This window comes from Myotis myotis, unplaced genomic scaffold (genome assembly GCF_014108235.1).
Source record: "Myotis myotis isolate mMyoMyo1 unplaced genomic scaffold, mMyoMyo1.p scaffold_m19_p_16, whole genome shotgun sequence".
Taxonomy (NCBI): domain Eukaryota; kingdom Metazoa; phylum Chordata; class Mammalia; order Chiroptera; family Vespertilionidae; genus Myotis; species Myotis myotis.
This window is the reverse complement of record NW_023416320.1, coordinates 35,784,893-35,801,996: the sequence shown is the minus strand read 5'-3', so window position 1 is coordinate 35,801,996 and position 17,104 is coordinate 35,784,893. Positions and strand designations below refer to the sequence as shown.

General features: G+C 38.8%; 1 protein-coding gene across 1 annotated transcript in view; it reads right to left on the bottom strand.

The window, feature by feature from the left end:
* The window catches only part of PREX2 (phosphatidylinositol-3,4,5-trisphosphate dependent Rac exchange factor 2), a 217,378-nt gene that overhangs the window by 78,910 nt on the left and 121,364 nt on the right, over nucleotides 1-17,104 (bottom strand). Inside the window, exons 24-30 of the mRNA XM_036338466.1 lie at nucleotides 13,249-13,468; nucleotides 12,498-12,705; nucleotides 5,154-5,333; nucleotides 3,801-3,895; nucleotides 2,951-3,033; nucleotides 2,131-2,221; nucleotides 980-1,108 (exon numbers count right to left, since the gene is read on the bottom strand). Of these exons, the coding sequence (XP_036194359.1) occupies nucleotides 980-1,108; nucleotides 2,131-2,221; nucleotides 2,951-3,033; nucleotides 3,801-3,895; nucleotides 5,154-5,333; nucleotides 12,498-12,705; nucleotides 13,249-13,468 (1,006 nt within the window). The remainder of the gene's footprint in view (nucleotides 1-979; nucleotides 1,109-2,130; nucleotides 2,222-2,950; nucleotides 3,034-3,800; nucleotides 3,896-5,153; nucleotides 5,334-12,497; nucleotides 12,706-13,248; nucleotides 13,469-17,104) is intronic.

The window sequence follows — 17,104 nt, the reverse complement described above, 5'->3', positions numbered from 1 at the left end:
TAATGGTAATGACTGGGGTAATGCAGTGATTTTGCTGAATACTATTTACCATATCGAACTGACATTCAAATCATTGTGTAATAAAAATTTAAACCCAGGCATAATACTTATCCATTGTGCAAGTTTCCTGGTCTTAGCACTATTAACATTTTGGGCCAAACCATTTTTTGTTGTAAGGGACTGTCCTGAACATTGTAGACTGTTAGTAGAATCCCTGGGCTCCACCCACTAGATGCCAGTGGTATACCCACAGTTGGGACAACCAAAGTGTCTCTCCAGATACTGTCAACCACTGCCTGAATATTGGAAATAAAATCATGAATTAGATATTTAAAAAAATTAAACGAATTTCCCTTTTCAACATTTTCACCATAACCATGTTGGAAACTCTCAGAATGTTCTACTGAGTAACTCTGAATCTAAACATGCAATCAGATTTTGGAGGTGTCTTGAAGTTCTATCTCCAATTATAGGTTGTACCAATTATACGGTGTTCAGGAAACAATGTCATGGTAGATAATAACACCATCAACTCAGACAAACAATTCTGAAAAAGAAACTTAAAATGAATGATGCAACCTATGTCATTATCTTGATCCTCACACAGTTGCCCAATTGATTTTTCAGACTCTCCATAACATTTAGCTTCATGTCTTTTGTGAATTCTTTAAAAACATTTTCTGTTGTCTCATATAAACTATGAAGCTCCATGTTCCATCTGTCTTCATAAATATAAGCTCTTATGTTATTCACTGAAAATATTCTCCATCATGTAGATCCTTTAGATCCTTGGAACATAAGGTTCTGCAATTTTATTCCTCCTTTCTCTCTTCCTCCATCATACTTTACAGTCCTTTTATTTCACTCTTAACAGGAAACACTGAAAAAGTGATCAGACTATTACTGAACTTTTGGGTTTAATGGGTTTTTAAATGATTACTACTAATATAATGAGGTCTTCTTTGTTTTTCAAACTGACCTTCAACAAATTTTCTGATGTTCTGAGCAAGACTCCGGACACTGCTGGGAAGATTCCAAGGATCTTGCTTGATGTGAAGCCTTAACCGTTTTGGACAACTCAGCTTTGGTTCCATTTCCTGCTGAAATTCTAAATAAACACAAAAAGTCTCTCTTAACTCTCAACCATTTACCAAACAGTTAACAACACTATCAGCTTCAGAATCTTGTTTTCCTTGCCGTTGTCCTAAATTATTATCATGTTGGTAATTTCTTTAGCCATATCACAGGAGAAAATGTGTCAAATCCAGAATGCCAAACCTTAATATTATTTTCTTACAAATGTTTAAACAAAGGAGCAAATTTAGATGAAAAACTATACTTTAAACATCTTAAACTAGATGTCGGAAAGTGGAAGCTCTAGATCTTCTTCTGTTAGCCTATTCTGTTTGCCCACCCACATTCTCAACCCTCCTCCCCCACCACTGGGATATGAACGAGTAGCCATTATGCTTGGTTCAGGCCAAAGCAACTCAACACCTATATTGCTTCAATTAACTCATATATATTCAGTCTGGCCCCCATAGGCATTAAACATTTTAACTTTCAAAGAAATCTAAAATATCCTATACTGATTTTTTACTTAGATTCAAAAACTATCAAAACAGAAGCAATAGTAAATGAATTATGAAGCATGAGCAAATGGAACTTTTCTTATAGTGCTACTAGAGGCCCGGTGCATGGATTCAGGCACTGGTGGGATCCCTCATCCTGGCCTGTGCCCTCTCGCAATCTGGGACCCCTCGGGGGATATCGGACTGCTGGTTTCGGCCTGGTCCCCCCCCGGTTCCCGCAGGCCAGGCCAAGGGACCCCACTGGTGTACAAATCCATGCATTGGGCCTCCAGTATGCATATAAGATCTTTGGTTAAGCTCTTCCCACCCTCCTTTCTTCCCCATTCCCTCTGAGATTTATCAGTCTGTTCCATGTTTGCATGCTTGTGCATTCAGCATCTGCCTCTGGGTGGTCAGTGCATGTCATAGCTACCGTGCAAACGGTCCAATGATCACATGGTTGCTTAGGCGTTTATATATGTAGATGCTTTTGCTTTATAACTATACTGTCTCCCACTTTGTCTCCCATTGCTTCTAACAGTTATTTCATAAACCTTACCCTGCAATCCTCGACCTGGGGTTAGGTACTTGGTTTGCTCAAAGGCTCTGACCACAGCTTGCCCTTTTAGGAGATTGGTAATTGAATCCACCTATGACAATAGTAGAGATTCTGAGAGTTACATAATCTCATAACACATCACATATATTTCCAAGAGTAAATCTTGCAACATATTTTTAAAGCAATAATTACTGGTTGAAATCCCATGATTCTTATGAAATCTACCTTTAAATAAAATATTGGAATAAACTCACCTGAGAACATTTGTAATAACATTTCTTACTATCCTACCATATAGTAATACAAAATATAAATTCACTTCACAAAAGAAGTATAGGTCCTAAAATTATTAAAGAAAACTAAAAGTCATCAAAATCCTTTTCAAAGTAATAAAAGGTTCTACACTATAAATTGTAGTTATGAATATAAGTTTTTAAAGACTATACAACACCAATATGAGCCCTGTGACAATCTTTGTGCTTTTTGAAATTAAGAATAAAATTAAATAAGAAATGTCATAAAGGATTCTGAAAACCCATAAAAAAATAAACAATAAAAGAATAACTCCTGTGTGTATACCTCTTTATGATTTCCTCAAGACTGTAAAATACTTGACATTACAATAATCCTTTGGGTTAGTTGGCTGAAGAAATGAATATTTATTCCCATTTTCAAATTGTGGGAATTGAGTTAAAGTGGGGAGGAGGGACAGATTGAGGCCTTTCTATTCTAATCCCGAGCTCTTTTCAGGACATCTGAAAAAGAGAGTCCCGCTAGTTTAGTCCACAGAGAGAAATACCCACAGGTGTCCCAGTCATACCTGGCTGAAAAGATGCTCCAGACAACTATGTATCTTATCCTGTTTTTCATGAGAAATTCGAACACTTAGTGGAAGTTCATCACCTAGATATAAAAAATAATAATGAATCCTATGTTTAACATTCCAAAGTATTTTAATATAAATAAAATAAAAATGTTGAAACACAAGCTCCTATTCAAGACATTAGTTTTCATGATCAGAAAATGAATTCCAACAGATTTAATAGCTATGGAGGTATCAGATTACTGATCCTAGCAAAGTGGACTGAAAGTGGCCACACAGAAAGAACACTGCACTATGTTAATTCTTTCAAATGGTACATTTTTCTAATGATTAAGTAGTTGAAATAAACTTCAGATTTTGAAATTAAGATTTATCCTAATTGGCTGCAAAGTCTTGTTTGTAACACACACATAACAAGAAATTTATGAGGTATTTATATCAGGTATTTATTTATTAATCCCATCACCTACATTAAGACCATTTCAGGTACATCTACTGTCCTAAAGCCCTTGGTTTAAGAGCCCTTCCCACCTCCATACCCAATCAACAATGCCTAATGTTTTAGTAAAACTTGTTTCCTGTATACCTATCATTTTTCATAGTACCATAGAAAGATCATAAAACATATACTAAGGTCATTTAAAAAATTTAGTTTGTTTACTTCATCTCTTTTTAATTCACTACTTATATCAGGATTGAGAAACGGACTTTTGCAAGCACATACACTGAAATGCAACATGTGCAGTTACCAAGGATGACTGACAAAAGGTAAAAATGCATAAGGATCAGACAGGTCAATTCCAATGGTACTAGCATCAAAAAGCACCCATGCCTTCAGCAAACGCACCTGAGTCCATTTCATCACTATGAAAATATGAGCTGCACTGGCTGCTGCAAATGCTCGTGAAGGAGGCGACGGAGTTCCTGTTGCTATTGCAGTCGCTGAAAGGAAAGAGTCACATTGACTTTAAGATTGCATTCGTCACACTTACCCTGTGATTTCTTCTGAGAGAAACATACTATGCCGCAGTTACATTTACTAATATGTTTTACAGAAAAGGATGCGAAAGATAAACTTCTCTATCACAGTTTATCTAACTTTTTTCAAAAAAATGTATTTTAAGTTTAATCATATTTCAAGTTTTCTTGTTATATAACATAATCCTAAATAAATTTTAAATGCATGGTTATAAAAATTTTAAAAATGAATATATAAACCAAGGATTCAAACCAAACTTAAAATTCTTCATAATCTTTTTGATGGTATATTCCTGTAGTTAATTTGTTAATAGAGACAAAGTTCTATTTCAGATCTCTGACTTTCAACCCTTACTGGTACCTTAAATTATAACTTATCAATGGCACTCTGAGCTTCCCTAGGAGGTAGGGAGGTCATTGCCTTCTCCTCACCTCAGAGCTCAGCACAAGGCATGTACCTTGAAAATGTTCAATAATGGTGAACATTGAAGGAAAGAAGGTTTAAAATAATTGTGAATGAATATGGATATACTACACATATCTGAAATAGTGCAGGAGATTAAATATTTTTTTCCTCTCACAATAAATAAAAATGAGTTATTTAACTTTAAATTTACATTAAAAATTTCTATTTTTGCCTAGTGGGAGACTGAGGGTAATTTTAATAAATTGGTAACTAGAATTTCAGGCAGGAAAATATTTTTAGACAATATCCCATTGGAGAGGAAATCACAGATTCCTTTTAAAGAGCATATTGGTATCCTTAGAAGCTAAAAGTAAAAGAAATGGTAAAAGTGGTCCATCTGCATGATATATTATTAAATCCCTAGGAATAATTAATTCTTATGTATTGGTTAAAATCCCTTTCACATAGAAACTGAGATAGTAGAGTGGCTAAGAGAGAAACTCAGGGCCAGACCACCTGGTCTCATGGGTAAATTAGGTAAGTTCTGTGGACTTCAGCTTCCCTATCTGTAAAATGGAGCTCATCTCAGAACCAGTCACATAGGGTTGTGGTGGGAATTATGTGAGGGCATCCTGTTCCCCCATGTGTCGGTAAAACATGTTTTTAATAACTATTAGTATGTACTAAACATCTCTGATCAATAATTATTATTTTGATCGAATAGTAATTATTTTTTACAAGACCTTTCTGGAAAATAACCAATTCACGTTTCACCTTGTTGATGAAATAAATGAGTTCGAGGAATTAACGGATTACCTGTAAGAGTCTCTGTTGCTGATAGTGTCATGACCTGAATCTTCCTGCTCATCTCCAGCCACATTAAAACAGACTCGTTTGCTGTTTCTTTCCCCCTTCTCATTGTCACTGTCTGTTGGCACTAGGCATTCGGATGTCTTCCGTTCTAACTTAGGAGAAGATGTTATCGAAGACAGAAGGCTGTATTGTGATATAAAAAAAAGAATAAGTGCACACTTTCAAACTGGCTGCTTACTGGTTGATATGATGGGCTTTCAAAATATGTCTAGAGTGCATCTGTGTTTCGCAGGAAGTAAATATCCTACCGCATCAAAACCCTGTCGTACGAAGTTTACCTTTTCCTCTCAGAGTAAATAATAGGAACACAATTTAGACTAGAAAGCTGTGTTCAAATCCTGGTTCTCCAACTTATGAGCTTTGTTATCAGAGCAAAATGACGACAGTCTCTTTGACATCCATGAGATGGGAATAATATGAATGACTAACCCACAGGATCGCTGTGAGAATGAAAAGAGAACGACACATTCCTGGTGCATCCTGGGCACCACCTCTCTCCTGGACATTAGCCACTAGCACCGCCATATGAAAGTACGTGGGAAACTTTAAAGGGCTACCCAGATATCAAAACAAACACTAAAGGTGCTTAGATATCCTCACTGGCTTACCCTCAGCTATGAAAAAGCCACCTACCCACCGGGCCTGTCTTAGTTACCTCCCAGGCTTTCTCCATTTGTCAATCCTTTCTTACTGCTCAGACTCACAGGAAGGTCCTGGTCCCTGTGATCGTAAGATGCTAAACAGAGCCACACACAAGGGGAGAATAGGAAGCCAGCAGTTGCTACTCCCACATCATCTGCAATCCGTCAGGATGAAATGTCACAGATCTTTCAAACTGGCTCAAGGCTAAAATGCCACCTCAGATGCTGAACTGGTGTGAAAATTGATCTTGGACTTTGACAAGCACTGACTCCACCACTCTAGCCTTGACTGTTGGGCTGTAAAACGTTTCTGTTAAAACTAACTCAAAAATATGCGAAAATGAAATCGGTCTTTACTATCAAACAACATGCTATAAAATTGAATTAAGTCACATCTGAATAAAGGGACCCATGTTTGGCTTCTCCAGCCAACCATTATCTTCTCATTTATCAAATAGCAATGACACTCTGTTCTATCAATAGCAAATGTACATATCTTTGTTTTCAGTCCTCACCTAAGGATAAGTTTATTGATTTTAGAAAGAGAGAGAGAAAAGGAGAGAAAGAGAGAGAGAGAGAGAGAGAGAGAGAGAGAGAGAGAGAGAGAGAAACATCCTGGTAAGAGAGAAACATCAACTGGTTGCCCTGAACTGGGACCGAACCCACAACCTAGGTATGTGCCCTGACTGAGAATTGAACCTGCAACCTTTGGTGTATGGGACGACACTACAACCACCTGAGCAACCCAGTGAGGGCAACATGCACATTTACTGACACTCTTCTTTCATAGCAATGTCATATTTGCTTTATTTCAAGACCATGGAAATGTCTCATACCTCTTATATGTACATCTCATAATGTCAAACCCAATGTGCGCTGAGTAAAGATTTCAGTGATTTTTACTAATTAATTAGAACATTTATTATATTATGCATTGTTCGCAGGCTGTGCGTATCATAGTTAACAAAACAAACAAGATCTCCTGCCCTCTTGGAGCTCACAATCTCCGGGGAGGAAACAAAACAATAAACGGTAAACTGTCTAGTACTCAGATGGTGACAGACATTAGGGAGAAAAATGAAGACGGCAAGGAAGCCAGAGCTGCAACTTCAAACCATGTATCAGGTAAGGTCTCACTGGGAGGTGACACTGGAACAATATTTGGCAGTTTATGGTGTTTAGGCACCAGTAACGATCAGGAAGCTGAGGTGCATTGCTCAAGACCTTGTGAGGCTTCAAATTCTCTTTTAAAAAAGTCCTCTTATTTGGAAGGATACTTTTATGTCTTGTAAGACAGATTGGATATGTATTCGCTCCCTCCACCCAAAAGACTAAAACATTGGGCGACACAAGCGCCACACGGCACAGACAGATGAGCTCTGAATACCAAAGAGTTTGCAGGAGTTCTCATTCTGCAAGGCGTCCTCTGTGCTCTATGCGTTTTTAAATTAGAAGCCATGGGGCTCAGCATACACATTTCTTTCCAACTTACAGGCACTGTATTCACATATTTGCTTTTCATCAGAAGCAGCTGCAATTATGCTCACAGTGACCCTGCAGGAACAAGTGTTATGCTAACAAATGTTAGAAAAACCGTTTGTAACACCATGATTTTGATAAAATGTCTAGATTCCTAATAGCAATAATAAGGCATAAAACTTAACATGTGCATACAGACACATTTTCCTGTACTGTTGCTCATGGGTAATATGAAGAAGCTACCTACTGTAAGTCCATTCATTCTGAATGAAAATTCTGAGCAGCCTGCCATTCCAGGTCAATCTTTTCCTGATGCCCTTGATTAATAAAGAGTTTTGTATGTTGGATGTGCATTGACCTATGTTTTTTTTTTCTATAACATTGACGTTTCAATGTCATCATCACCATCATCTTCATCATAGATAACATTTAGTTAGCTCTTACTGAAGTCATTATGTTAAGTACTTAACAGATATCAATTCATTCAAGCCCTAAAACCACCTTATGAAGTTGGTATTATTATTATATCCTCATTTTAGAGATGGGGTGAGACACACTGTTGTATACATATACTTTCAAATTCAGCAGAACACCTGCTCCCCTGCATATCAGTGACACACACTGAAGGGAGGAAGGTGGTCATCAGAGCTGTCCACCACATCCCAGCTCTCCTGGGCACATGACTGGTGGCCTCCTCTACCCCTGTGAGGGTGGGAATGACCAGGTGACTTGCTTTTGATGTGATTGGAGGTGACATGGGCCCCTTCCAGGTAGAAGCCTTTATGCCAGTGGGATTGGCCTCATTGTCTCTCCCTGGTGGGACAATCAGACACCCCAACTGACAAGGGCTGTTGCCTAGACTCTGAAGGAGGTCAGTGTGCAGCAGAGACCCTGTGACTCAGATGGGCATGGAGAGTGAGTAAGAAAGACACCTTGTTGTGAGGCTTACAGTTAACATAACAGTGAAGGGGGTAAAAAGACTTGTATAAATAGTAAGTGTCTAAGAAGATATGACATGAGCGACTGGGACACAGGAGTATCTACTCTCTAGGGCAGCGGTTCTCAACCTGTGGGTCGCGACCCCTTTGGCGGTCAAACGACCCTTTCACAGGGGTCACCTAAGACCATCCTGCATATCAGATATTTACATTACGATTCATAACAGTAGCAACATGACAGTTATGAAGTAGCAACGAAAATAATTTTATGGTTGGGTCACACCATGAGGAACTGCATTTGAAGGGCCAGAAGGTTGAGAACCACTGCTCTAGGGGGACTGAGGCAGAGCCTCTCTACACAGCAGACATTAGTCTGACACTTAAGTGCCTGGAAGGCCAGCCAGATAAACCTCAGGAGCAGGGCTATCTGGGCCGTTTGTCGAGTTCCAGGAACAGAAAGAGGCTGGTGTCCTGGAGCTTAAGGGGACGAGTTTCCTCAGAGAGGGGACAGGAGCAGATCATGTAGGGCCGTGCAGGCCACAAGGATCCATTCCATGCTTTCTTAATTGCATTGCAATGCCCTCAAATGGTTTTAAGCAAGAAGCCAGCATGCTTTACCTTTCAGACCCCTCTGGCACAGGTGAATGTAGAATGTATCAGAGAGAGGCACAGCTGGAAACTCCCACAGTGGGCACACGGAGGGGGACAATGATGACCGAGTCTAAGATGATGGGGTGGATATATTCTGAAGTACAATTGACAGAACTTAATGAAGTACTGAGGTGAATAGGAAGAAAAGGGAAGAATCAATGGTGAGACCCAGATTCTGACTTCATGAACTAGAGTTGGGAAATACTTTACTCACAAAGGGAAGCCCTTGGTGGAGGGGTTGAAATGGATTGAGTAAGAGAAAATCTAGAATTCAGTTTTGGAAACAAATGTAAGTTTGATGTATCTGTGATACATCCCAGTGGTTCATAAGCCACATGACAGAGGGACTGTACAACGAATAAGCCAGTGTATAAAGCGGCATAGTGCGCCTGGTGCACAAGCTAACTTTCATGAAGCTGTGCCTCTTTTATACATTCATGAAGCTGTGCCCTCTTTTATACATTTACCAGAAAAATGCTTGGGAAACCTCAAAGATAATTCCACCGCCAGCCCTACCACTCCCATCTGTAACCCCCAGTTTGCTGAATGTTCTACAGTGTTCACAGCTCAATCCTGGGGCATCTGGTACCTGCAAAATGAAGTCTGTTTTCAAATGTCCTATCTTCAATAACCCCCAAGGCTTTTTATTTACTTCTTCCCTGTTTTCTGAAATCCCATAAAAGGTTTTAGACTATCCTAGACTATCCACAAATTATTTTCCTGTTTACTTATGCCTAGTACCTAAGTGTCATTAATCAGAAAATACCTCATTAGAAGGCAAAAGTATTTAGTGTTCCACAATGAAACAGGAATCACAAAGCCTTGATGAAACCCGTAACACTGCCTTATTTCATGGTGCTAAACAGTAAATTCATCTCTAGCTCCATCTGTGGACCTGAATGAAATAGGAGGATTGAGTGGAATGTCTACATGTTAAGTAAAATGTTATTTCTGGAAGTGTTCTCAAGTGAAAGGGTAACCAGACTTCAGGGGTAGACAAGCTCAACACAGGCCCTGTCACAGGAATGAATGACTTCTAGAAAGGCTAGCCATGGGGTGTTCTGAGGCCATTTCCCTTAAAATGTGGCAAAACATCTGAAATCTGCTTCTCCATTCTGCAGACACTTCTATGCGTGACCAAGAATAATTACTACATGGTGAGAAAATTGTTTGGTAAGTAGCTTTTCAAATAATTTGGCAAGTTCGACTGTACTGCAGCATCTCTGAATTCTAAGGGCAACGGGGAATCTGAGCTCTTGGACAACTGTACTGTCTTAAAGTTATTATATCGCACACTGAATTATATAGAACACATTTATATTTAGAATTGAATTATATGGTGCACACAGAGAAGAGCAAGGAAGTTCCTCAAATCATTTGCTCATTTCACATCACTTTCCTAATAAACCTGCACAGTTGGGTAACGGCTTTTAGAAGAATAGAGTGGGGAAATCTTAAGTAAAAATAGGTAATCATTTTAAGTAGTTTTGGATAAGAACAATAACTCCTTTCTGCAACTAGTGCTTTAAATTTTGAACCAAGGAAAGGGAGCCCCTTAGCTCTAACCATTTTCTTGGAAAAAATATATCTACATTAGCAGAACTTTAAAATAAAAAGGTCAAAAACGTAACACAGACAGATGAAGCCCGTACAAGTGCCAGGCAGTGCTAGGTAGTCAATGCATCCAAGGCTTTGTCTCGGAGGCAGTGTGCACTCGGGCAATCAATTATCCTGCCATTGACAAAGGACTCATCTGAAAAGTAGGAACAATTACTCTTGGCCTGATTGGAACATGGGATTGGTCCAGATGTTCTCCTAAAACTCTTTGAGATCTAAGATACATGACTCAATGCTTTTATTTATGGCTTTATTGGCTATATCTTCCTGATTGCATTTCCTAAATATTTCGGAGGGAAAAACTGATTTCTTATATAGAATATATCATACAATAAAATCAGATTTATTAAATAAATATAATGCCCTAAAATATAAACTTGTCTGTCACAAGGTCACATATCCATTCTAAGACAATTCACAAGTATCATACAGTTGTTTGAAACTAGCTACCTGTTCTCAGAAACTTCACTGTCGAATTCATCTGTAAATGGGGCAGTCACAATATGATATGCAAATATGTCGTTTTTTAAAATTTATTTTCAAGTTGTATTTTATTTTACTTTTTCTATCACTATTTAGCCCCCCTATGCCCTCTTCCACCTCCACCCACCCCTCTCTCCCTGCAATCACCACACTTGTCCATGTCCATGAGTTCTCTCTTTTTTCTTTTTTGCTCAATCCCTCCACTCACTCCAAGACTGCCCTCCCCATCCCCTCCCCCCCCACCCACTAGAGCTGACTCCCAAGCAAAATAATTCATTTAAAAAGAACTAGCGTATTAGATCTAGGAAAACAGAATTGTAATTCTAAATTAACTCATTAAAACATCTGGAAAAATAGCATAGTAAATAGTAAATATTTAAAAATAATCTTATAGAAATGATACAGACTAAATTTCTAAGATGTGTAAAATCAGAGATGATGTCTGTCAAGACTTCATCAGTATAATATCTCATTGCAACAAAGGCTTAAAGTAAGCTTTAAATATTTTTGTCACAACTGATTTATCCATGGAGGAATGGGAAGACGTCTGTGTGTGTGTACTACACAACACACACCCAACAGCCATCTAAATGTATAACTTCAAAAGGAGGTACAATTAAAAAAAAAAAGAGGATTAACAGTGCTTATACCATTTTCAGATTCGACCAACTTTGGCTAGGTTCAACAATTTCAACTCCTTGAATGATAAGCAAGCAAGATGGCTGATTGCTTTTTGTATGAAGTTGTATAACTGTCACCACAAACTTGCAATGTGTTATTGTTCACCCTGTTGTAGACATGAGACACTGTGCTACACTGAGTGCCGTGTTGTTCTGTACACACAGAACTGTCTTGACTACATGTGAAACTTAATCAGATACCATGATGGAGCGCACCATCCTACAGAGCTCAGGCAGTTCTCCGAAAATGGAACTCCTCCCTCAGACTCGCTTTGGAAAAGTTATCATTAACTTCCTCTGCCTTGCTTGATAAAAGTCTTTCAAATTACTGGCACAGGTATCTGGGTCATTGCTTACTCTACCATTAATTTGGTCATTAGTCCAAGGGATAGATAGGATTGAATTTACTCATTTAAGAAGTATGTTAAGAATTTGTTATATTTAACATTTTTCCTGAACTGCATGCATATATACCAATTAGTGTACTCTGCTCTACAGTGACATCCCTCTTTCAATCATATTTGTCAATTTAATATTTTCACACTGAAACTTCGTGTTTTCCGTACATTCAAGTTTTGTCACTCTCTTCCCTGTATTAAAGCTTCCTTAAAATATGTATCTATAGATATACGGCATGTTTTATCATTTTTAAGTTGTTAGAAGAAGGGAGTCTATGTGGTCAGCAAAAAGCTCCTACATTTCCAAAAACTAAAGAGAGAATGAGGGATGTTCAAAAGTCTTATTTTGTACGGCTATTTTATTAGGCACATTTGTAAATACAGTAAATAAAATACTTACTCGTCTATTTGACAGACACACATCTCCACCTCTTTCAGGGCAGCCTGGAGTTTGCCCAGCAGTTTCACATAGATGTCTTGGGTTTCCAAGTCTTCTTCTTTTAACAAATACCGGAGCCCGTGCCCGTCCTGCTGAGCCAGAGACAAGCCCGAAGGGGCCGCCATGGTTGTGATTGTGTGCTGAATGTACACCATGGGGCTCAGTTTCCCTGGGGAGGCAAGATTATTCCATCATTATAGTTACTACCTTTAACTTACATTAACAATCCAGGGCAATTCACCTTAAAGGCCCAAGCTTACATAAAATAAAATGCAAGCCCAATGCTGAATTTAATTCAGGAATTAAAGCTTATGGGGAATTGCCATGAAAGGGGAGGAATACAGTTTGATCCCGCATCCTGCGGTGAAGGTGGGAATTACACTATGCTTCTCTATTTATCTCAGAGTTATAGGGAATTTCAGATTGTTTTCACAGCAAAATGAGCTGTAGCTATCATGTGGAAGAAAGGCAAGAACCCCCATTCTTCTTAAAGGAAAAACAATAAAATAATAAAACTGCATACTCCATTTTCATTCTATAAAGATTTATACATAATTACCCAAGTGATTATAGTGAGGAGTCTTTCTTTACCAAAGTGCAGAGCAGACTTGCTTACACACCAGGAGTCTGTCCAAGGCCAGGGATGTGGGGCCAATTATGACGGCCTAAATTACTTTTATATGATTTGACCAAGTTTCAAAAGCTAACATACCTTGTTCAGATTTGTTTTCTTTATCCTGAGCATTATGCTTCCTACTATCCAACTGAACACCAAATGCGCTCCCCAGGGAGGTCGATGTTTTGGGATAAGAAACTTCCATCACGTTGACATGGCAGTTGGTTGGGCAGAAATCACTGCTGTGCAGTGGGGATATTTTAGATTTGGCTTGTTTAAAGGTGGGCCAGGCTCTATTCTTCAGTACACGAGAAAACTAAAAATTAAAGAAATAAACAGCAGTGGAACACACAGTGGTAACTCAAACATTTCACTTCCATCATCCACAGTAAAATCAAAATAAAATTAAATGTCAACTGGAACAAGTGAAATAAATTATAAGCTGCTAGAATTTAAATTGTTATTTTAAAATCCACACATTTTTAATAAAGTAAAGCCATGTAGGCAGCAGGTGCATGTAATTCCTTTGGAACTCTGTTCACAAGGTAGGTGCTAAAAGAAATTAATTTAAGGGACCAATATCACTTCCTAGGTTTCAAATTCAAAGACTCGTGCCCTGACCGGTTTGGCTCAGTGGATAGAGCATCAGCCTGCGGACTGAAGGGTCCCGGGTTCGATTCTGGTCAAGGGCATGTACCTTGGTTTCGGGCACATACCCAGTAGGGGGTGTGCAGGAGGCAGCTGATCGATGTTTCTAACTCTCTATCCCTCTCCCTTCCTCCCTATAAAAAAAAAATCAATAAAATATATTTAGGGGGGAAAAAAGACTCTTAACAAATGAGAGTCTGATAGAGAAATAAGTGTCCTATGACATCAATATAGGGTCTTCATCTTTAAAGTGAGACAAGGTGACAGAATAGGGTAGCTGGCAGGTCAAGGGTGGAAGATGGGATTATTCCAAACACTGTCAGAAAGTCAATCCAAACCTGTGAGCAGGTTAGACAGTCAGGCGTGGTGCTGTTGACCCAAAATGGCAGGATGACAGACAGGACCAATGGTATTCCCCATGCCTCCTGTTAATCCCTGCTGAGTACTTGGGTCCGGATCCGCCTGAGGACTGGTGTGGACCCTGCGTTAGTGCCATTGAGAATAAAGCACTACTCAAAGGAATGACATGCTTTCCAAGGATAGCCACCCCAGTGCTGAAAACCTTGCAATCCACATCCATCTAATTCTTGCCATACTCTACAGCTGCCCAAAGTCTAATTGCACCCAGCTTATTTATCTCAAGCTCTCTTCCCCTTGCTCCCTGTGCTCCGTCTAGTCTTCACTCAGTTCCTCTCAGACACCATCTACCCACTCTTTGTACACACTAGTCCAAGTGCCTGATTCCCACCTGTTACACTTTTGTGTAAATAGGAACTATCTCTTGAAAGCTCATGAAATCTGTCTACGGAGGAAGTATGGCCAATACCCAAAATAAGCTCAATTATGCAAGTATTGTAAAACAGAAGAATAAATCTAGAATTAAGAAGGATTCCTTAGGACAATTTAGGGTGAGAATGTTCCTCCAATTGGTGCCCATTCTTACCCCTAGTTCACTACACATCTTCCAGGGATTAACTGCCTGCAGAGGACTCACCCAGGTCTCCAGCAAGGTCTGAACTTCTCTCACACCTGGGCCCCAAAGCATCGATGGCCTGTACAACCGGCCAGGAAATCTATTTTGATGGCAACAGCCTGGCTACAGAAACTACAGAAACCAACTGTTTTCTATTTTTATAATCTAAATCTTTTAGAGTCAAAATAAAGGCAAGGTAGCCTCTTTGAGATTTCAGTTTCTATAGATACATTTTATTTTACAGGAAGAAAGTGTTTGAAGCCTTCCTCTAGAAGAAAAATATGTTGCTAATAATACTATAAAAGTAAATATGTGGAAATTAAACACATATATTCACCAATGCTATTGTTTCCATTGACATGCATTTGATATGCAAATAGAGCTAACCTTACATGATCTATTAAGGATATTATTTTAGGTATCTAAACTTTGTTCAAATAGAAAAGAACCTTGAAATATTTTCTTGCTAATCTGGTTTCTCTATCTAGTGAGAAAGATAGCCCATTATTCTAAATATGTTATGGTCAAGAAGGGATGAGGAAAAAAATAGCTTCATTTTTTTTAAGTCCTAGTTGTCTTACAAATCTCTTTTTATTTCTAAATTGAAAATAAAAATAAGTGAGAGCTTTCCAAAAGACTGATACCTAGTCTTCCACTTGCCAGTTACGTGACATTAAGGAAATTATCAATCTCCCTGAGAAAGAAGCAGGATTCAGTATACATGGTTATTTCGAAACTCAAATAATAATGTACATACAAGAGCTTTCCATAATCCAGTGTTATTATTTCTATCATCTAAAATCATTGCCCATTAGCCTCTCCATCTCTGCTTTAAAAGCTTCTCAGGCCCTTAGTTACTCCTGAGAAAATGTAAGAAGGATGTGTTTTCATTTATTTCACTCACCAGAATAATGTGTTTGAGAATCCCCAGCATTTGGGGGGAAACCCTGTGCTTTATGTTTCTAATCCCCCACAACATGCACTCCTTAGTTTATCACAAACCATATTTTTGTTAGAAGCCAGGCAATAGCACCCGCTTCCTCCGCCATAACCTATTCATCATAAGGCGGTATATACTTTACCTACACACACCTTGAGCAGATCCTTTCCTCCCCATTCCCAATGCTTCCATACAAGTCTAAGTCACTGGCACTTTTTACAAACAAACATGATTATTAGGCCACTCCAAATATCACTGGAAAAATCAGATTTTTTCACTTTACTTTTTTAATTGCATCCAATTCAAGTCCTCCTTCCTAGTCCAGGCAGTCTGCCAATTCTTCATCGATTAGATCAGTGTCACGTCAACATCTCTGCCTTCACTTAGGATATATCCCTTTACTTGAGTGTCATTTCTCCCTCTTCACTCTGACAAATCTTTCCAAATAGCAGGTAGCATTTTTTGACGAGTTGATCCACAATAATTCCTCCTTTTCTGAAATGCTGTTGCCCTTGTTGTCTCAACTATACTGTTTAGCACATAAGCTGTGTAGCTCAGTGTCAATACAGGTAAACAAGCAATGACCAGCTTCCTATTTTGATTTTCTCATAACTCCTTTCAATATTTGATTTCCCTCCTTTGAATATATTTATTTACTTTCTTGCTGCTTCCCCCACTCAAACATAAGTGCCACAAGAGGTGCTTTTGCTGCCATATTCCTGGGCCCAAGAAGAGAATTTGACATATAAAATGTGCTCAATAAAGTATGTCAAATAAATGAAACAATTGATCAATTTAAAATAGCCGATGTTCCCCATAGTTTCTGACTAATAGCTCTGTTCCCTCTGTTGAGAGAAACGGGAAAGAAGAACTACAGTGTAATTTTAAAATTTGACTTCAGAATTAGGTGGCTGAGATTCAAATCCCAACTCTACCTTTTGCTAGTAGGTTAAATATCATTCTTTAAGCCTCAGTTATTACAACTGGAAAATGAGGTTTGCAAAGATCAAATGAGGGGATAGATTTATAGGCATTTAAAACCACCAAAATGTTACGTAAAAGTTATCATTTCAATTAGCTGGAACATGAATAAGTAAAAAAAAAATATCAGAAATTGAATTAATTTGACATTTAAACAATCTATACTAATAATAGAAGAATATGCAAATTATTCGGGTAACAGTAATGACCAAACAGCAGGCTGCATGGGGCGACAAGGCTGGCAGGGGGGTTAGTGAGGGGCAACCAAATGACTGAACAGTAGGCTGTGTGGGGCATCCAGGCCAGGAGGGTGGGCAGTAAGGGGCAACCAGGCCAGCCGGGGGGGAGCAGTTAGGGGTGACCAGGCTGGCGGGGGGGCGGGGGGGGGAGGGGAGGCATGCATTTGGGAG